General features: G+C 36.9%; 1 protein-coding gene across 1 annotated transcript in view; it reads right to left on the minus strand.

The window, feature by feature from the left end:
• Mhcl (Myosin heavy chain-like) overlaps positions 1-21,444 on the minus strand; it is a 40,981-nt gene that overhangs the window by 11,729 nt on the left and 7,808 nt on the right. The window contains exons 3-8 of the mRNA XM_011309593.1: positions 10,254-10,619; positions 9,935-10,135; positions 8,517-9,862; positions 8,240-8,414; positions 7,421-7,579; positions 7,124-7,339 (exon numbers count right to left, since the gene is read on the minus strand). Of these exons, the coding sequence (XP_011307895.1) occupies positions 7,124-7,339; positions 7,421-7,579; positions 8,240-8,414; positions 8,517-9,862; positions 9,935-10,135; positions 10,254-10,619 (2,463 nt within the window). The remainder of the gene's footprint in view (positions 1-7,123; positions 7,340-7,420; positions 7,580-8,239; positions 8,415-8,516; positions 9,863-9,934; positions 10,136-10,253; positions 10,620-21,444) is intronic.

Genomic DNA, 21,444 nt, shown 5'->3' on the forward strand with positions numbered 1-21,444 from the left:
GGACAACCGGTCGGCTACCACCAAGAAACCCATGGACATTCTTTTCTTTCTATTATTCCTCACCATCTTCACTGCCTCACGGTCATTTTCAACGCTCTCAGATTGCAGATTATCTCAATACCAGAGGTTTGAGGTTTTTTAGATGATGATAACACGATGGCCGTTCGATTATCGGGGGCTGCAAGTGAATACCTTATCTTGATGGTACAGATTGAGCACTCGGGGAGGTATTAGAACGAGATCACAGCCGGAAGTTCAATCCTGAGCTTCGGGCCATTACTCGTTTTTTTTTTCTCCAAGAGATCTCAGGGCTATGATTGCTCGTGTTGTCGAGGGGAGACCTGGGGTCATGGGTGGGCGCAACTGGCAGTCAATTCGTTGCAGATGTCATGAAGAAACTTATATTATATTTCGAGGAATCTATTTTTGAATCGAATGATTCGCCGCTGTACCTGAATTATTTACGATTAATTATTTTTACTCGTGTGTGAAAATTCGGGAAGGCTTCATAGATTATTTACTGGCAGATATATTTTGGCAATCTGTACCTCCGGGGAACAAAATTATCAATTCTCTATTGAAAAATCAATTCTAATTGAAAATGACCGTTATTTTTCCTTTATGACATATTTATGACCGTTATATGACAGTCTTGTGACAGAAAATTTTTTTGGATTTAATCCGAGTGTCATGATACGGGTATTTATATGGAATATGCTAGTCGCATTAATTTTATGTTCCAAAAATATGATAGAATCGAGAAGGGATCACGATCTAATTAATTAATGCCGTTATGATCTATGATCTATGTGAACTGCCGATTCCATATATTTTTCAATATAATTTTCAAAATATAAACAAAAAATATTCCCCGTGCAGTAGCAGAGAATATTTTTGAGATCGCAAGCATCAGAAGTGATCTTCTAATCATCTTCTGAATAAATTAAAACATTAAGAAATTATAAACGGTTCGTTAAAATTCTAACAGTATTTTATGGTGTGGCTGGATCAAGAATATAGTGATCCATCAGTTCTCCGATTGTCTATAGAGTTATTAGAGAATATTAAAGCGTTTGATCTGTTTACCAGAAAATTTCAGGGTGAAATTAGTTGATAGCTGTATTTTGAATTAATTAGCCGGGCATACGTAAAAAATTAGAGAGAATTGTTAATGACATTGGGGGGAACACTGGTAACGCCCAAAAGTTATGATCATTATATCGCTTCGGAAATGTAATAGTGAAAGGTCGTTTCTCATCGTAACAGCTATAAGAAATGGGTCCAAAAATTCGTGGCGAGCCAGAGAGTTACCCCAATAACTCTGTACTTTCACCTTTAGTAGGTTTTTTTATTCCGAGATTTTTTGGATGATACGCAGGTGAAAAAGGTGATACACTGTTGGAAAATTAAGAGTCGAAATTTTTTATAACGACAAAGTGAACGTGAAATTTTTTAATTGTTCTAGTTATTCTCTATTTTCAGCTCCATAAGACCCGGAAAAAACCGTGATATCGATAATTTGTATTTTATTTATATTTGATTTGATGAATTTTTTCGAATGAATAAAAAAATTCGTGACCGTTCAAGTGGAATTTTATTCAAACTGAGAGAATTGAAAATTCAGAGATGATTGGGAGTGAAATTTCAATAAATTTTGAAATTCCTCCAGAATTATAAATATTTTCATTATCAAGAAACGAAAATTAAAAAAAAAGTAATGCAATAAAATACAATTGAGTTGGCAAATGAAATAAAAAATATGGAAAATGAAATAAAAAATTTAGAAAATAAAATGAAAAATATAGAAAATGAAATGAAAAATATAGAGAATGAAATAAAAAATTTAGAAAATGAAATAAAAAATCTAGAAAATGAAATAAAAAATCTAGAAAATGAAATGACACATCTAAAGAATAATGAGTAATTACACGTATAATTACGTGTAGAATTACGTTAGAAATGGCTGTCCTGGAGAAATATTTTCCAAAAGGTATAATATCAATTCTTGTGTAGAATAAATTTTTTTCAGAATGTACGACTGTTTCCCGCGATGTTCGTTCACAACCGCTTAAAGCACAAGCAGAGAGAGGAAAAAAGAAAAGCCAGTATTATATACACCGGATGATAACTGCATACATGTACGTCTGTCAGACCATAATCGGTTGGACGGTTAATACGACACCCAGAAGGTAGGATCCACATGGGCCTGATGGGGCCTCATCACGAGTACGTGCTGAGATGCGTAAAATACCCCGTACTTATGCTATTTCCCGCAGTCTTTGAGTTTATGCGTTGGTATCTTCTTCAAATGTTTTCAAAATGAGAATCTCAGGTACTATCACTGCCATTATTTGTTTCCCTCTGATTTTTCTTATTTTCCACTACGATCGCTGACTTCCCCGGATTTTTCCATTGTTCGTTGACAATTGCTAAATGTTTTTGTAACAAATCGTAGGTACCCGTAAAGTTACGAGGAGTTTATTGCAGTCGATTATTCCATTCGAGGTGAATAAACAATGAGATATGCAATAGAAAATTATTCTGCAAATTTATTAATGGAATTCCAGGTATTAGTTTTGTGATGTCTCAGTTCGTTGGGAATTCAAGCTCACGTATTAAATTGATTATTAAAAATAGTGAGGATTTCTCCTCTTCAATTGAATACTTTATTGCTTTTGATTTGGGAATTTGGAGATTTTTTTTCTCCAATTTTTTTGCTGAATCTCAAGATTTTTTGGTAGTGAAGACTCAAAGAATTTAGTAGAAAATCCTGACATTTGAGTCCCAGGATTTTTCTTGGGAGTAATCATTTTTTTTTGTCCCCACAGAAATGCAATTTCCAAATTGCGATAAGTTGTTAAACATTCATTATCTCTCTTGGCATTCCCGCAGGAAAGAACATGATCATCCTGGGGAGTATGATTCCCACATTGCCGTTTCCCCAATGGCCACTCATACAGGCGATGAGAATGAACTCGTTTGTTTTATATCCCCGGTGATAAAAACCAGCGAGAACTGTTTTCCTCCTGGAATAGAACCCACGTCATGCGTAGAGAAAAAACAAATCAAATAGCCATGAAACGAGCGTAAAAGATATCTTCTCAGACGCAATCGTGAGGCATGAAGTGCATTCACAAAGATTCCAACAGACAAAACATAATTTTCGATAATTTTGTTAGTAAAAAGGAAAAAAAATCAGATCCAGAGGTGAAGAGTAACAGGTCACCCCAGCAAATGACCAAGTTTTCGAGGAATATCTCCAGATCTAAGAGAGATAGCGAATTTTTTATAATCACCTTTTTTGTAGCGCTTATTATATCCTACGGGAAAGATATTAATGAAAATTTAGCTATCTGCGTTAGAATCCGAGAAATTCCCCGAAAATCGAACATGAGAATGAGTCAACTTGTTTGCCTTCAACTCTTGTCTACAGTTTGACGCGTTTTTTAGAGAAAACATGTAGAAAATGGATTTTCTTTCAAGTCAATGATCTCATAGGTGATATTCATCTCGGCTTTTATCTTTCTGCACGTAAAAATCATTCCGCCCCTCGCGCGTTTTCTCCGAAAACTTTCAGAGGCGTGTGCACCTCAATCATTCATTATTCATTCTGTACGCAGAACTTTCGCATCGGTATTTGTCTGAAGGCATAACCAAGAGATCAAACGCTTGTAAAACTGAATGGCTGAAGGATCTTCAAAGAATCTTCAAAGAATCTTCAAACACCCCCAATTTATTTTCAATTCAACGCGATTGAGTGTAACTCGTCTAAAAATTATTATCACATTTTCCCCCAAAATCCAAAAATTTTTTGACATCCTGATCCGATACCTCCGGTTTTTATTTTCTGGAGTTATTATTACCTAATTTTTATTGTAATTTTCCTGAAATGTCTGGGGGGAGTGTAAATATAAAATAAAATCCGGTAACTTAATAATTTGGTAATGAAGAAATATCACGATTGGAAAAAAATATGTATTTAAATTTCTGATAAATATTATCCCTCGAGGGATAAGAACCTCGAGTATCGCCTTGCAATTTCTTGTGCGCACAAATCTCTCTCGACTCGTCTTCCATGTGAATTGGACACTGAAATGTTCGACTCAGCAACAGTTTCATCGTCACATATTACAGAATGACAAGCTCATGCTCATAAATTGACAATAATAGAATAGAGGAATGGTTGCGTAACAGGGAAAGGAATGCTTTCTTCAGAATCATTCCTCCGCCTTGCGTTGATGAAGGTGGAGGACAAGATAATTCCGAATCGAGTGTTTGTTTTAGAGAAAATAATGGAATCTGTGATTCAAAGACCCAAGAGTGTTGGTGCGAAATTCCGGATTTTTCTAGCATGAATTTCGTCTGATATTTCTGAATCTTCCAGAAATATGGAAATTTTCGACAAGACCCTTTTGGTAGCTCTTATTTTTTTCTGTGAAAAAGGTTCCCAGAAAAAATAGCAATCTCTCGTACATCAAAAGATATTCCTCGATAATGCGATTACACGGTTGAAAATTTCTTGAATTTTCAGTTAGTCATTCGAATTTTCAATTATACGAGTTTTGATTAAGTTTTAATTAAATATAATCAAAAAATCTTTCATTCATGAATAATAATGGATTATAACGGATTGTTTAATGCAATTAAAATTTCACTGAATTGAAAGATTGAATAAATTTCTAATAGACAGAAAATTCAGTGCCAGATGTCATTGAAAATGGAGAATGACGAGAGAATTGAAGACCTTAACTGATTTTTTGAGGAGGAAGTGAAAAAAATGTTGGAGAATTCAACAGAATTTGGAATAAAATGCCAATAGTAATTTAGCAAGGATGCGGTGAAGAAGAATACATGTTATGATGAATACCTCTCGGCGACTCATTTGAATGAATAAAAAATCAACAGGTTTGTTGAAACGAGAAATTTCTTAACAAGGTATCGAGGGTTTAGTCTGAAAGCCATGAGACTTACAATTCCATCCTCTCCGATACAACTGACAACGCAGAGATCCAATTTCGCAAATTCTACCAAGTAAACCGATACAGGAGGAACGAAAGAAAAAGTATCATTGAGTATGCAGTACAAGTTAACCGGGAAATCGAGGATGCAGTGCCAAGGGGCGAATTCACCATGGTGAATAAAACCCGTGGTTGTCTCTGGATTTCACAAAGTTCGAAATAGAGGTCAAGACAGTGTGCTGGACTTGGCCATTGGTATTTCCGCCTGTCGGATGCACCTTTCTCCTCCTGGCCGATACCGTACACACAGGTCGTCGTACTTCTTTCAGTTCAATTTCATCGATACGGATGTACAGGTGATAAATTCATCGCTCCCTCTATGACTCGGCGAAATGATAAATTAAATTGCCGACAGCTTGGATATTGAGCGAATCCAAGTCGATTCGTTCGGGTCTCAGGCGTGAAGTTACCACAGGTGTCGTCCGAGAAAATTCCAGACTTGATGGAAAACAGTGCGTGTAAAAACATGTACTTTGGATGTGAAAACTAAAAAATTCTTCAGTCAGAAGTCGAGGGCTCAAAATAATCAGGAGTTTTCTCGAAATTTCAGTTACCGATTCATTTCAATTTTTCATTATGCGAGGATGAATTCAATTCCAATTAAAAGTACTCCCGAAATTTATCACTTCCCTTCGGGAAGTTCGAAAATTCGGGACAAATTGATTTTTCAATGACAACTTTAATTTTCAGGTTGATCAAAAATTTTCTGAATATTCTTTTCAAATCCCTACGATAATAAAATATGCGTAGAATTTTTGTGAATGAATAACACGAGAATTATGAATAACTTTTTTTCATTAATTAATGAGAAAATGTTTTCATTTTTTTCCCGTGCAATATAAATTTCAAAATGAAAAATCCGAATATTCAATAAATTTCATGTTACTTTGTCGTTATCAAAAATTTCCACTTCTGATATCTCCGAACTGAAGAGAAATATCGAAATTTTTGTACCGAGTTTTTTGTGGAATGTAATGAGAACGAGAAAAAAGAATTTCATAAAAATTTCGCCACCTCTCCTATATCCGAAGATCATAATCAAAAACTAAATTATTATCACCGAAAAGGCCTCGTCACGCTTTATATAATAATATTTAATATTCATTAACTCATTCATTACGAGCCCCAGCATTTAGTTTCTACTTTAGCGGTTGATTAAAAATCTGTGAAGATAATCAACAGCCATTTCGATTGTTGCAAAAATGCGACTGGTGAGATTATTATTATTATTCACCAGTATGTCATATTCGCGGTCTGCGATTTAATCAATCAACATTGCACGGTTGATTGGTCATGACCGCCCGTGATATATGATGATATAACATGAATCGGTCGTTTCTCTCGGCTGGAAGGGCAAGAATGCACCTCGAAATCAACCAGTGACATTCCACTCCTTTGATGTCTCTTTGATAAATTTCATCAATTTGATCGGGAGCAAACGAGGCCGAGGAACGGTTTGGCGAACGTGTACAGCAACAGTAGACGCACATGTGGGCCACGTGAAAGTTCGGGATGGGACGTTTAATATTTATTTACCTTTTTATACCATTTTTTTTTTCCACTTGACCAGACCATCCTGGTACTCAGAAATCAAAATTCATTCATGGAGGTGATTGATGAGGGAAACCCATCAGGGGGTATTCATGAATATCTTCTGAGACTGAATTTTCGGTCACTAAAATATTTTTCAATGGAAAAATCGAATCGCTTTCGAGTGATAAATGGCCTTATATCAAGGCGTAATTATCCATTTTCCAGGTGGAAATGTAATCACGATTTTATTGTCATCTCACGAATTATTATTTCTTTTTTGCCTTTTCGGTTGCATAAGAAATAATTTAGATTGCCGTTTTAGAGGTGTGATATTGAAAACGTCGAATAATAAATGGCGAATTCAATTTGAATGATTTTGAAAAATCGCATTATTCGATTGATTGGAATTATCTCAGGAAATGAAAAAGTTGGACACTGATAAAATTTTCAACAAGAAAAGTCGTCTGATATTTCCCCGTAAAATCTATAGGCTCCGAGATAAATTGGGACTTTTCTTTAAACTCCTCGTTCACTTGATTTGAAAACTTGGATGAGAAAAAAATAGCACTCACCTGACTCTGCCCAACGCGATATGATGCTGGATCAACGTCAACGGACAGGAGCATATCCTCAACAGCTCTGCGTTCATCGGCAACAGGACTTCCAGGGCGTGCATTTGCATCATTAGAGAGCAATCCAAATCGTCGCCTGAATTCACTGAGAGGTATGTGCTTGGGATATCCAACTTTATGAAGCCGTACAGCGTCTATAATCTGACTACCCCGAATCTGATGACAAAAAGGGGTATAAAATGGGTATCAGAGCACTCAATCACTCACGTACTGGAAAAAAAATTGCCAAGGTCTTACCTGAGAACGGAGGAGAGGTACGTTCATTATACTGTCCTCACTCTGATTCGATTTCACTGTCAGAAGGCTCTTATTGTCGGTGCAGCCCGCATTGTGCTGAGGAAGCAGACAATGAACGAATTTCACGCGAGTCCTTCTGAGAGTTTCGATGAGACCATCCTGCAAAGTCCAGAGGAATTTTTCAATTAGTACTTTTAAGGGAATACAAACGAACACGAAGTAAAAGGAAAATAAATCATTTTCAATTCATCATTTTGCTTTTACAGTGAAGAATATTTTTAAAAAATACATCATAAAGTAAATGAAGGTATTTTTTTCTTATTAAATTACAGGACTCCCATCGTTATTTATCCACTTGTATTGAAAGAGCAATGGGTTATTAATTTGCTTCAATTTCGATCAGTCAATTTTCATTCAATGCTCGATTCTTGCCCAATGATCGATTTGGCTTCAATCAAATGAGAGTTTTGTAACAGGATCACAGAAGATGTGGAGAGTAACCCCGTTTTTTTTTTGTATTTTGTCAGGTTTAATTACATAAGATACCTCTTCAATTAAATTATGTTATGATTGATTTTCAGTGCTAAACCGTTAATTCTCCATGAACGTGCGCAACTGCGCGAGTCTGAGGCCTAGTTATTTATTATTATATTAATAAATGTAGTAGAGAAAAAAAAAAGAAGCCACTGCAAATGTTATGAATTGAATGTGTGTTTGTGATTTTTTAAGAACCGGTAAATAACTGTACAGAAGAATGAAATAAGACTCAATATCTTATTCAAGAGATTCGTTTCCTCTCCTAATAAAAAAAAAACTCACCACTGTAAACTTGACTTGCAAACAGGCATTCTTCCTTTTGACAGCAGTAAATGTTCTTCTAATACTGGAGGCTCTCCTGAGCGATTGGGAGCCCTCAAGCCCAGGCACTGATCCACTGAGTGCCCCACAAACTCCAGCACCACGGGCCTGGACAAACAATCTGCTGACATCTTCCCTGAAACACCGAAAACGCCTTAAGTTATCCATTGACCCTCAAAAAAGTAAATAATTCCAATCCCTACTAACAACTCCGAGGAAAAAAACAATAAATTCTCACCTGGTGCTTTCCTGGAGAACAGTGATGGCACTCCTGGTGACAGTATTCTCCCTGGTGGCCCTGATCCACCCAGTGGCAGTATATAAAACTGGATTGGTCCCCTGGAGATGCTGCAGGACAAACTCATTATTTCCAGGAGCTTTCCTGAGCAGTAGCTGATGATCCCTGTCTCCATAGAGTGAAAAAAGTCGATCCATGAAGGATTCATCGCTGCCCCCAGAGCACATAGCCTCTTCATCGAGGAGCCAGAGTAGTCCCTTTCTCTCAGTCTGCCTGAGATCACTCTGACTGGTTCTGAGCATAGCACTCTGTTGTCCCCTATCAAGAAGAGAAACCAGAGCCCTTGGCGATCCAATGCAGTTCTCATCATAATCCTCCTCGTAATTGACATCAATTCCCTCCTGGGCATAGCGATCCTTGGGTGCCACAAGTGCAGTGTAATGAAAGAGGGCCTGCAGACGTTCCTGCAGATAATTGTCACAAAGATCCTCAAAATTAGCACCAGTCTGACGTCCACAGGAGGCAGGATTCTGAAAGCCAGGAGCATCACAGAGGAGCATCGATGAGACAGTGTGGACTGATGATGATGATATAGATTTGTTAATGAGTGCAGCAATGCAGTGGAAAATTTCTGAGTACAATCCAATGAGGAGTCCTTCGAGTGAATCCAGTCCAGACGTGTCTTTTCCACTGTCTGTGGGACTGGGAGTTCTCAGGGTGGGCCTTCCTCCGTTGGGTGTCCCTCCACCACTGCCACCACCACCAGTACTCGAGGAGAATACGATTCTGCTGAGTTCCTCGACTGTTGTCCCCAGGAGATTGGCTGCCCTCTCAGCACAATCAACTCTGGCAAACTGCCATCTTGTCTGTGATCCACTGCCAGCCTTGACAGCACCAGCACAACTGAGATGATAGATCCCAGCTAGAACCAACCACACAACCTTCTCGTCTGCTTCCGATACCCCAAGAATTTTAAATGCCGCAATTATACGATTGAATTCCACCATGGCCCTCTGTTTGTCCTCGTGTTTCTGCAGTGGAGTTATGAAGGGATTATTTTCAGCCACTAGATTCGTCAGATTTAATTCCTTGCGGAGGGCCCCCTCAGCACCAGCCAGCAGCCGATAAACTGCGTGGAATGTGGGATCTCCATTTGGTCTCCTACCGATCCTCGATTTCTCGAGAAGCAGAACCTGAAGAGACGCTGAGGCTATTTGACCTGACTGATCGAAGTCCAGACTGAAAATCTGGGTGAATCTCGTTGCGTTCGAGTTCATATGGGTTCTGCTATTACCAAAGGCTTCCAGAACCGTGAATAAAGCGTTTAATTTCTCGATCGTGAGAATCTGAAATTAAGTAATTCATGAATTTATGGGATGGAGTATAAAATGATTGACTGAAGAGTTGGCAAATTATACCTTGTTTACTGTACCAGCTGCCAGCACGAGGTAGTGCAGGGCGTGCTTGAAGTTTGTGGTCTTGCCCGAGCCACTGCGACCTAAAAATACTAGGGAATGATCACGTCGCGTCGCCAGCATTCCCCTGTAGGCTGATTGGGCCATTGCATATATGTGAGGTGGCATGTCCTCGCTTTTGCAGCCCTTGAACATGTGCACCACCTGAAATTTTTTTCGTTTTCCATTCACAATTCTTTAACGATTTTTATTCCAACATTTTTTATTCCAACAATTAATTCCCTCCGTCCCTGAAAAAAAGATGGGGACAATTAATTAATACCTTCTCGGAGTAGATTGCCAATGGTGCGACCGGATTAATGACAATCATACTGTCGCCAGCGTAGGTGTGGATGAGGTTGCTCGCATATCTCTGTCGAAGTGTGTGCAGAACAGATGATTCGTTGAGAAATCTCAGCTGCGAGAGTTCCTCGGCCTTATCGAATTGGGGTGGATTTGCCTTCTCGACGTCTTCCTCGTCGACGAGGAGCTCCTCGCCACCGGGTATCAACCGCACCCGGAGTTTTCCAGTGTCGGGATCGCCTGCACCGCATCTTCTGCCCGCTGTAAATCCACCTCTGTGAAGTAGCCAGACACGTTCTGACGCCAACCACGCCTGTTCCTGAGCCAAGTGCTCCTCAGTGCGGGCCTGCAAACAAACACCTTCATTAACAATTCGTCGTTAATCAGCAACAAAAAAAAATCGCACAATCGGTTGCTCCTCTCTTTCTAGTCTTTTTTACAGCAATTAAATTGAGATGAAAAAATATTTTTATTTGTATCTTTGCAATGTACATTCACTTCAGAGAAATATTTATAAATTATAGTAATAATTTTTTTGATATTAAAAAATATTTATATACGAAAATTTATTTCTTTGAAAGGAGTCAAGGCGATTTGGCTATTCGATACATTTTTCCATAATATCTCCAAAGCTAGGAGAGGTAGCGAAATTTTTGTAGAAACTTTTTTGGTGACTCTCAATCAGCTCTACAACAAAGTTTATAACAAAAATTTTAGAATCTCGCAATATTTTCTTAGATTGTAAGATTTTCGCAGTAAATTGGTCAATAGTAAAATTGAATTGAATCGATTCACTGGATCGCTACTGAAAGAATATCTCCACGTGATTTGATAGTACTAGTATTCCCTCGATATTTCGATGAAATTCCTGGGAAAGAGAATATTTTTCCAAAATTAAAAGAAAAAAACGAAATTGAAAGACGATGGATTTATTTCGTATTTCCTAATGGATATTTGGGAAAAATAGTGAATGTACCACTCCCTTTGGGACTACTTCAGATATTTCTCTTGAATTTGCGCACGTTTGGAGTATTTTTTGGACGATATATAAAATAACGAATAAGAGAATTGTCAAACTAGTGAGAAACATTGTTACACTGACGACTAGTGTAACGTTGCTCTCGCTCGACTGGCGTAACGCACGTGTTATATGTCCAGTTGATCCGGCCTTAAAGACGTGTTACCAAGTTGTTGGATCTGTATGTACAAATACAGGTATGTACACTTTGAGAGAAAATCATGTACTTGAACAAGACCCACGAAGTATATGTGGGTTGTTTGTGGTACGCGCAATGCGCATTAATTCACTTCGATTCCGTTCGATCACCTAACACACTGGGAATCCACGAGTGTGGGGCTTTCACCAAAGATAACGGCTACCGAGCATTGACTCCTGGTGATGGAAGAACGTGGAAATATATCGGAGACTGGTGATCGATCGTTTTGCTCGATTGTCATTTTAGGAGTTGATTGACCAGAGAATTATTCATCAGTTCTGCGATTTCATCAGACGATTCCTCAGGAAAGTTGAGGATCCAGATTCAGGGGATGAACTCCACCTCAAGTTCATTGGATTCCAATTTTAAATAAATAAAAAATGTTCAATGGGGGAAGATCGGATGTTTCTAGGGAATTATCATTTCTGGAAAAATCATTTTATTACTCGAATTGGGATTTTTCATCAGGTAGTCATTGAGAAAAATTAATGGGAAAGATTCTTGATCTAGATGACGAAGAGGTGACGAAGAGGTGACGAAGAGGGAATTATCTGGGATGAGAGAGCTCCTTTGGAATTCTCGGTGGAAAGTTGTTAATATTCATGAAGGAATGACTTGATTGTCCTGCAGGGATAAGCAATTGTTAATCCAATGATGAGGATTGTCCTCGATCATAGCTGATGGAGGAGTTCTGCAGAGCAGAAATAGACATTACACATGCCAATTGAGATTTTCATGTGCTTCACTGTCTATAATTATAAGTTGTTTACATTCACGAACGTATAGGGTTCATCATTCTTGGATCCAGTTGATTCCTCATCTAGGCTCCAACGATTCACGTCTCATGAAATTCTAATTTAAAATACTGGCGATCACAAATGGAAGTCACAACTCTACTACAAGAAAAGTTCTAATTCATGAATATAATCCAAGAAGAGATAGAAATGATGCGATTATTAAATATTATTAAGATTATTACCGAGAAGATGATTATCACGAACTGTCAGTTAATCGAGTTATCATTACTCTGAATTAATAAATATGTCTTGGCTCAACAGCGATTGATGTATTGCCTTCAACTACAATTTTATCACTCATCAATAAAAATAGGTAATTGGTGGATCCGTGGAAATGACAGCTGTCAACGCTATTCAAATAAATATCCAATACAGTCATAAAAAAGTCGTCCTGTTGTAACTGAGATTAAATGATTCATGGGATCTGGGCATTTGTCATGGACACGTTGATTACGGAATTAAGATGTGCACGTAAAAGGAGTGAATGAAAAATCGGGTTGGCGGCGAATGAAACAACTCCCTTGAAAAGATAAATCTTTTTTCATCGGATTTTCGCGATATTCCGATTATGTATATCGAATATCAACGCTACCTCTTCCCTTTATGACGGGAATTAAGAAACTCCAATTGTAGAACGAGGTGTTATGACGTAAGAAAATATTTCGCCCTCTTTCTTCATCATTTGAGTCGCCAGGTCGTTCCTAAGGGCCTTGAACTTCCATATTTGGATTGCACCAAGTCTAGGCCATCGGTTCACTCTTTCAAACATTTTTTTTGTGTGAGAACACTTTCGGTCACTCCTCGGTGCAGCAAAACATTCATAATTGCCAACAGGTGATTTTTTTCTTCTCATTTTTATCCGCGAACTTTCAACGCAAAAAAAGGAAGAGTAAAAGGAGACAGTAGAAATTATTAAATTCATCCGATATGGGAAATTTATATGAACTCCTTTTTTGATTTTAATTTATAATAAATAATTCCTGGGTCATCAGACAATCAATTATTATGTTAAATTTTCTATTATTTTCTCTTCTTCTGCTTTAGAGACACCGAAATTCTAATAATTTTATGAAATGGCTATTTGATATATTGAGTATTTAATATAAATTCAGGAAATCATCTCTATTGTATAATATATTTTTCGAGGAGTGTTCTAGAATCTAGAAAATAGATCCTCGAGTCTTGGAATTTTTTGAGTGATTTTGTCTCTGTGTTGTCAATCACAGATTATTCCGGGTCCATCCCACGCGGCCCTTTGGAGTGCGAAAAATTTCCGAGTTTATTTATCATACACCGAAAAAAAACTGAGCACGTGGGCGTAATTGAATTCCTGTAAAAATGGCCTCTCTGTGAAGAGCAAGTTTCGACTGCTTTCACAGAGATAACGGAATTGAGGAATAATGAATAGTTGGAAGGCGAATCACCTCTCGTTAATAAAACATTGATGAACGTTTAAGAGATGAGAGGAACGAGGCCAAAGGGAGTGTTACATAGTGGCAGGAGAATGGCGAGAGGCGTCATTAAATAATTTCATAACCCGTCGACGTTTTCCACTGTATCTCGAATGGCATTAGAAAAAAAAAATCCTTGGTTATTTTATCGCGGCTATTCATCCATCACCTAAGATAGTTCTGCACCTACCCAGTTTCTCGACTTATCTGATATCGTTTAAAAAAATATATTTATTTTATTACTCCTTTTTTATACCTATCAATCAGCCTCAAATCGCGGAATACGCGGATTACGGTGCGTTTGATCCATCAATTTCTCTCTTCAATAACACTTTGCCCACTTAACCCAGAATTAATTCCACTTACGGACATTAGAAAACCTGGTGTGCGTCTACTTAATCGCAATTGCCCAACCACGCGTTTTATTATTGTGCAAAAAAATTATCCAGGGAAAAAATAAATTTTCGATACGCGCTACTGTGATGCTTGTTATTTATGTTTTTGGGTTAAGCGATGGCTGTCATTGATTATAAATATTGATGAATTATTCAGAATAAGATTCTTCGATGGAATCATCGAAACCTTTTTCATCCCATCCCTTCTCCCAAATATTCATATTGTCTCACGTTTGTTGTTTTTAAATAATAATTATTCAATCAATTCATGATTGGTTGTAGTTTGATTAATCGGCTCGTTAATTATCTTGATTTATTAATATTATTTATTGTTAATTAGCAAAGAAATCGGGATGATTAGAATATTGGAAAAGGTCAGGTAAGTAGCGTATGCTAAAGCAGAATTTAACATTTTTGCTAATCGGTTTAAAAAAATTTTTAAAAATTCGGAATTCCATATTTTATTTGAGTTTTTTTTTTTTTTGAAATCCAGATCAATGTCACTCTAGGAGTTATCGTATGACACTCATAATTGAAATGTCAAAAGATTTTGTAATTGGAAATTCCAAGTTTCATCTAAAAAACACTGAAAACTGATCATTCCTGAATATTCACGAGTTCCTAAAAAATTCCAGGAAATCTAAAACTCCCACTTTTCGAAATGAAAAAATTATCTCCAATTTGCATATATGAGATCAAACCAACCACAATTCAAATTATTATTGTTCTGGATTATCATTATTATTATGATCCAAAATAGATTACCCCAATATGCCCTGGAGAGTAAAAAAAATGTTGAGAATTTACCTCGCACCCAGGAGTTCTCCCCTCAAGAAGTACATTAAGATCCTTCAAAATAGCATGTCCCCCCGTTTTCCTGTCAACTTTTCCAAGTTTCTTGGAGAGTGCAACCTCCAAAAGTTTCTCCCACTCAACAACATCTCCAAAATTCCTGGAGACACTACCATCGATCGACCTCCTGTTCCCTACCTTCCCATGCTGCGTCTTTCTGGAATGACATTTCCAATTACGACAATCAATGCTACAATTTCGATAATTTTGTTGAAGAGAACCATCATCGATTAGCCTCCACTTCCTCTCCCTGGGATGCCTAATAATATTGTTATCATCCCATCCATCCTCCAACTTCCTGTACCTATCATCAATGACTCCACTGCGAAGGCTCTCCGCCCACGTTTCGTGCTTCAAGTATCTCTTCTCCGAGTTGCTCTTCCTCAAGGAGTTCCTGGCAACATCAGAGGTGTAGCCCTTGGTACAGTCTATATCATGAAGAACAAGATCAATTCTCCTGATCAAGCCGCTGGGTCCCCTGAGGGAATCACCAGTATTTCCAGTCTCGAATGAATTCAAACTGTCACTGTCACTGTAATCCCAGGAGCTCGTGGAATTTCTGCTCTGTTTGCTCGTCCCTTCGTTCTTCCCTGTCTGATTCTTCTTGGGACTTGATGATCTCGGACCTGGACTATTCGTCGTGACAATCTGCTTGCCAATTCCACTTGCATGGGCCTTACCCCTGCAGCCCCGGTGATGATTGATCATCGATTCCCTCGAATTCCCCGGCATTTTTAATAATTTATTAGCTAGTTTATTAATTAAGCCACGATATTTCACTCATGGTCACCCAGCACACATCGTTAATGAGGCAGACCCTGTCTATCACTGTTTATGCACCCATTAAAATCCCTTTCAGTTGCGAACACGTTATTATGTATCCGGAGTACATATATATTATGCGTGTACCGCGTGGTTATGAGTACTCGCTCGGTCGTTCTCGATTAGAAACGGGTCATTATTTTTCCCCGGGTTTATCATCAGTCGTCATGCTTTTGCATTACTTTTCTCAGGAGACTGCACTATCTCAATTTTTTTCGTGTAATTTTCAGGGCTCAGGCTTTGGAATTATTAGTCTGATTTGATTGAAATTTTAGAATGAATTTTTTTCCTTTTTCGCGGTGAAAAATCAAGACTTCTATTTTTTTCTGTTCAAGCGGTCTCAAGCAATAAAGTCATCGATTTTTCAAATAATCATTCGGAGAGTTGGGAAGAATCGGAAAAATTTTGATTTAAGAATCGCTTTGAAGTTTCATATCGATTTTCCCATTAAATCCGGGAATTTTTACGGAAATTTACAGTAGAAAACTTGGAAATCTCTGACAAGTGACGTTTTCCACTTTTTACGGAATTTTTTCATTCAAAATTCATGATTTAATGCAAAAATCTAGGGGTGCAATACATATCCGTCCAATGATTCCCCAAAAATTGATAAACAAATAAATAGATAATGTTCAAGACACTCGATAATTGAATTAAAAATTCTCCTCAATGCCTTGAGAATTTCCTGCAATTTTTATAAATCCTGGAATTTTCATTTTCGAGCCCAAAAAATCCGGAGCTTTACTAAAAATTCTGGGCTTTTCCCCCCCAAATTCAAAGTCGAATGAATGATCTTTTTTCGTGATAACTCCGATAAATTTCTTGAACAGTGATGATCAAATGGGAAATAATTTTGTAAATGACTTCCATTTGGAAATAATAATGCCAATCAGAGTGATAAGAACAGATCCCTGGTTATCTATTAGGTTGTGGTTTTAACGAGTGCTTTCACTTTAATGTTTTCACGGGGACGATAATGGAGCTTTAGGAGTGACTTGTCATAACGAAAAATCCACGTACACTCGATCCTCAACCCGTTACGTTCAAGAGTCGACTGAGTCAACGGTGGTGAACTGCTGGAGTCGATGGTGCGAGGCGTGTGCCCACGGACCAGTCTTCCTCCTACTTGTTCCGAAGCACGTACTCTCACTCTTCAAAATTGGTGTCCAAATTTCATGAAAAATATTCCAATGATATGAAGAAATACCAGATCCCGGTTCAGGGGTCCAAAGACATTCAAATCAATTTTTATAATCCACCAAAACAAAACGAAAAAATCAAGTATTTCATTGATTTTCCAAAAATTTAATGAAAAAAATATAATTTAAGAAATTACGAAAATTGAAGTTCAATTGAGTCCAAGGAAATGCGTTTATAAAAATTTCAATTCATTCTATTTCCAGAGTCGAATTTATCGAACTTGAACTGAAAAATCGAGGAGTGTGAAGATTTTTGAAAATATTTAATGGAAGTTGCGTAAATATCGCAGAAATTTTTACGAGGTCAATTCGATGGAAATGTTAATAAAAATGATTACAAAAATTGATGATGCATAACTGTAAGTGGACTGAAATTTTTATAAATTTTCTAAAAACAATTTTCAATTGTTTAATGACAAAATCCTGAAATTTTAATGGAATGCCAAAGCTGGAGAGAAAATGCCCGGAATTGATGCCAGAAAATTGTGGAAAAAATGACCAGTCGTGGGGGGCATGTGTAATATGTAATAATTCAATAATTTTTCACTTGGTTTTCCTCTGTGCTCTGCTGTTGGATAATTCAGACTAAATTGTCGTCGCCAACAAGATATTCGCATGTGTAACGGTTTCCTGGGGATTAGGATGTACATTTCTACGCGATTATGCGGCACCCCGTGGTATCCCGTCTCGTTGGTGACCTTTCACGGAGAGTTTGTCGGGATTTATGTAAGGATTGATAAATTTTCTGGAGGATTTTTATCTTCGAGGTAACGGATGTGTCTGGGTGATTGTCATACCCGCTCGATTCGATGGATTAAAAGAGAGTGAAAATTTGATTTAGGGAACCGTGGGGATCTGCGAAATTGTGGCCTCTAGGCTATCCCAGAATTCATTTCAGATTTGATGTTAACTCGACGGCGCGTCGTGCCCGAGAAAAATTACTGTGAAAGTTTATCCCGGAACAATAAGGGAAAATTCAATGAGACAAGACTCATGGGAATATTTTACCCTGATAGAAATTTATCCGAAATTTCACAGAAAATGAAGAGAAATTAAATGAAATTAAATTTGCCGATCACAGTAGGTTTTTTTTTTTGTTCTCCTGCTGATGTGATAGAGAGATCGACTACTTGGAACTCACGAGTTTCCCTGAGAATTTTCAGAAAAAAAAATTATTTTCATCGATTTTCGAAAAAAAAATTATTTTCATCGATTTTCGAAAAAAAAAATTATTTTCATTTCTCAATTGAATTCAATATTTTTTTGGACTTATAGAGGGGTCCGCTACTTGGAACTCACGAGTTTTCCCAAGAATTAAAAAAAAATAATTTTTATCGATTTTCAAAGAAAATATATTTTCATCGATTTTCGAAAAAAAAATTATTTTCATCTCTCAATTGAATTCAATATTTTTTTGGACTCATAGAGGGGTCCGCTATTGGGAACTCACGAGTTTTCCCGAGAATTAAAAAAAAAATCATTTTTATCGATTTTCAAAGAAAATATATTTTCATCGATTTTCGAAAAAAAAAATTATTTTCATCTCTCAATTGAATTCAATATTTTTTTGGACTCATAGAGGGGTCCGCTACTTGGAACTCGTGAGTTCTCCCAAAAAGTTGCAACGAGAATCTAATGAGCCACGTAGGTGCAGAGGCAATTATTCGCCATGTGGAAAGTGTCGTCTGAACGCCTGAATGATTCATAAGTGTGTGGAAAGCTCTCTGATCCTTACGATTTGAATATAATAAAATCAATGGGTGTATCTCGACAATTCTTTTAGTCAATGAGATTTACTGCTTGAGAAAACACCAGAGACAAAAGAGAAAATATTGCGTTGCCAACGCGTGAGCTCCCTCATTCGGTCTTGTACCAATTCATTGTGAATTTACCAACTTTCCTCAACAATTCATCACTCGCAAGGATAAAAAGATAAAATATATTAGCAAACTCGTATTATTTTTAAATTGCACCCTGACAATTCTCAAGATCTCAATTTCATTACAAATTTTTTCATTAGAAAATTTTCAATTGTGACATTTAAAAATGGAAAATATCATTTTATAAAATATTTTAGGAAAATATTTCAGAAAAATGCAATTCGAGTGTTAAATGGTCCCTCAAGGATTTTTCCTTGCGAAAATGATAGAATAATTTGGAATCCCTGAAAAAATAGACAACACAAAAAATAGACCCATGTTAATTTTCCCATGGTCTATTATTTTCAGTGGGTTTTAAATTGTCAAATGGTAAATTAAATAATTAAAACATGTTTTGAATGTGTGAAGTATTTTTTCCTGGTCCATTCCTTGTCTACCAATAATTTCAGTGCAACAGATAATTTGCCAATCAACTCTGAAATTTTCAGAAGTTGAAGCAGAAATTTTTACTCAACGTTCCATAAAACTCGCACAGAGATGTCTTTTCTACGAAAAATTATTTATGCGTCCCAATGACATCTCGCCAGGTAATTTGTACGTTATTTTGTAATTTTTTTCGTTTCTGTGAAGAAGAGGATCGACACAGTATTGCGCTTGAAACTACATCAATTAGTGCCAAAATGCAAATAAAATTCCATGCAAATCCGTCGTTGTTAAAGACTTCCAGTTTTTTTCACTTCCAATTAGAGGAATAATTTCCTAAGAATGCAGAGTGAAGCAAAATGGAGAATATTTTGTTTCTAAACACACAATCGTGCGTTTAAGTATGAACTGTTATATAACAGCAGCATAAAAGTGGGTGGAGATCTTCGAGTTGAGGTGAATTGTAGAAAGACTGTTCAGTCCCCTCAGTCATGAGTACAAGGAATTAATGGAAGTGTTGGAAAATGGGGAAATTATCTCGTCAAAGATATTATGCAATGGCGACGTTAAATAAGATGGCATGCAATCCAAGGATCAATGGAATTCGCAATAGAATTCGCAGATTAATTTCCTAATAATTTCCTGGATTGGATTCGAGACGAGGGGTTGCCTCTACCTCTGGGATTGACCAGAATTATTTATAGTCGACTCTTGAGGTGGAATGACGTCAAACACCAGTGCAATTTTTTCTTTCGCTCTTAAGTGCTGAAATGTCCCATGAATCATCTGTGGACTGTTGGAAAATTGCAATTGAAATTTCAAGTGAAAAAAACTGGAAATTTTCAACAGCCACGAGATGATGAGAAAAATATAGTACGGGAGTATACGGTAATTCTCACTTTTCAGGGCCAATGAGAAAATGAAAAAAAAAACAGTGAAAATGCTGAAAACTCGAGCAATTATTTCCCTGAATTTTCAATCCATTGAAAATCCAAATGTATTTGATTTCCAATTTTCACCGTGAGTTTTAATGTTCTACATTTGTTCATTAATATTAAATCTGACTCATATAATTAAAAATTCAGATGATGTTGACTGAAATTCCAAGGAATTTTTAACCATGTGAATAATTTTCACTTGAGGAGAATTCTTCAATAATTTACATGAATAAATTCAATCAGATAGATTGATAGATCATGTAATAAAAATTATTCTAGATAAATGGATTCTTAAATAAATAAATTAATAAATTCAATCAGATAGATTGATAGATCATGTAATAAAAATTATTCTAGATAAATGGATTCTTAAATAAATAAATTAATAAATTCAATCAGATAGATTGATAGATCATGTAATAAAAATTATTCTGGATAAATGGATTTTTTTTTTGTCAGGTGTCGACCGGTGGGGCAAAAAAAAAAAATATTGAAAATTGGAAAGCGAGATTCTTGAAGGTGTGACAATGTACGAAAGCCGGAGAAATAAAGGTCGTGGAGTTTTCGTGGGTGTATGTATGAGGACACAGCAAGCACATCGCGATAAAGATTAAAACGACAAGTCAGAGACACTCTCCCAGGGCACGTGTACAGCTTGGAAAAATTGCGCAAGAGCCTGCACGGCAAGATCCTATTTTTTTCCTCTCATGCTAATGAGATTAGAACTCCCTTCTCATGTACCATGTGTCCAACTCGCACCGACTCCTGGACACATATTGAATACCAATTTCATTTCCTGCACTGAAGGACGTCCACTCCCACGAATTTTATCAACCAAAACGAGGGTCCAATCATAAAATCCACGAATAGCCATTCGTCTTACGCCAAGTGTTATCAGAATAACGTAGAAAGTACTGCAAAGAAAGTCATCGACATTTGAGTGAATCACATGCAGATCGAATCAGAGGTTTTACAGACGATTTTACTGACGGTCATCTCCTTTATTTATTGTTCCTTTCTTTGAAAAAAAAAAAATGATTTTTCACCCCGAAAGTCGTCCCTCGTGTCGATCCTTTTGATTTGATTTGAAAACATCTTGATCCATGAATTTTTCAAAAGTCTAGAGTTCTAATCAAACTTTTCCCCAAAAACTCAAATAATTAGAATTATCTCGAAAATTAGTATGTACGGATATAC

This window comes from Fopius arisanus, unplaced genomic scaffold (assembly GCF_000806365.1).
Source record: "Fopius arisanus strain USDA-PBARC FA_bdor unplaced genomic scaffold, ASM80636v1 scaffold00003, whole genome shotgun sequence".
Taxonomy (NCBI): Eukaryota; Metazoa; Arthropoda; class Insecta; order Hymenoptera; family Braconidae; genus Fopius; species Fopius arisanus.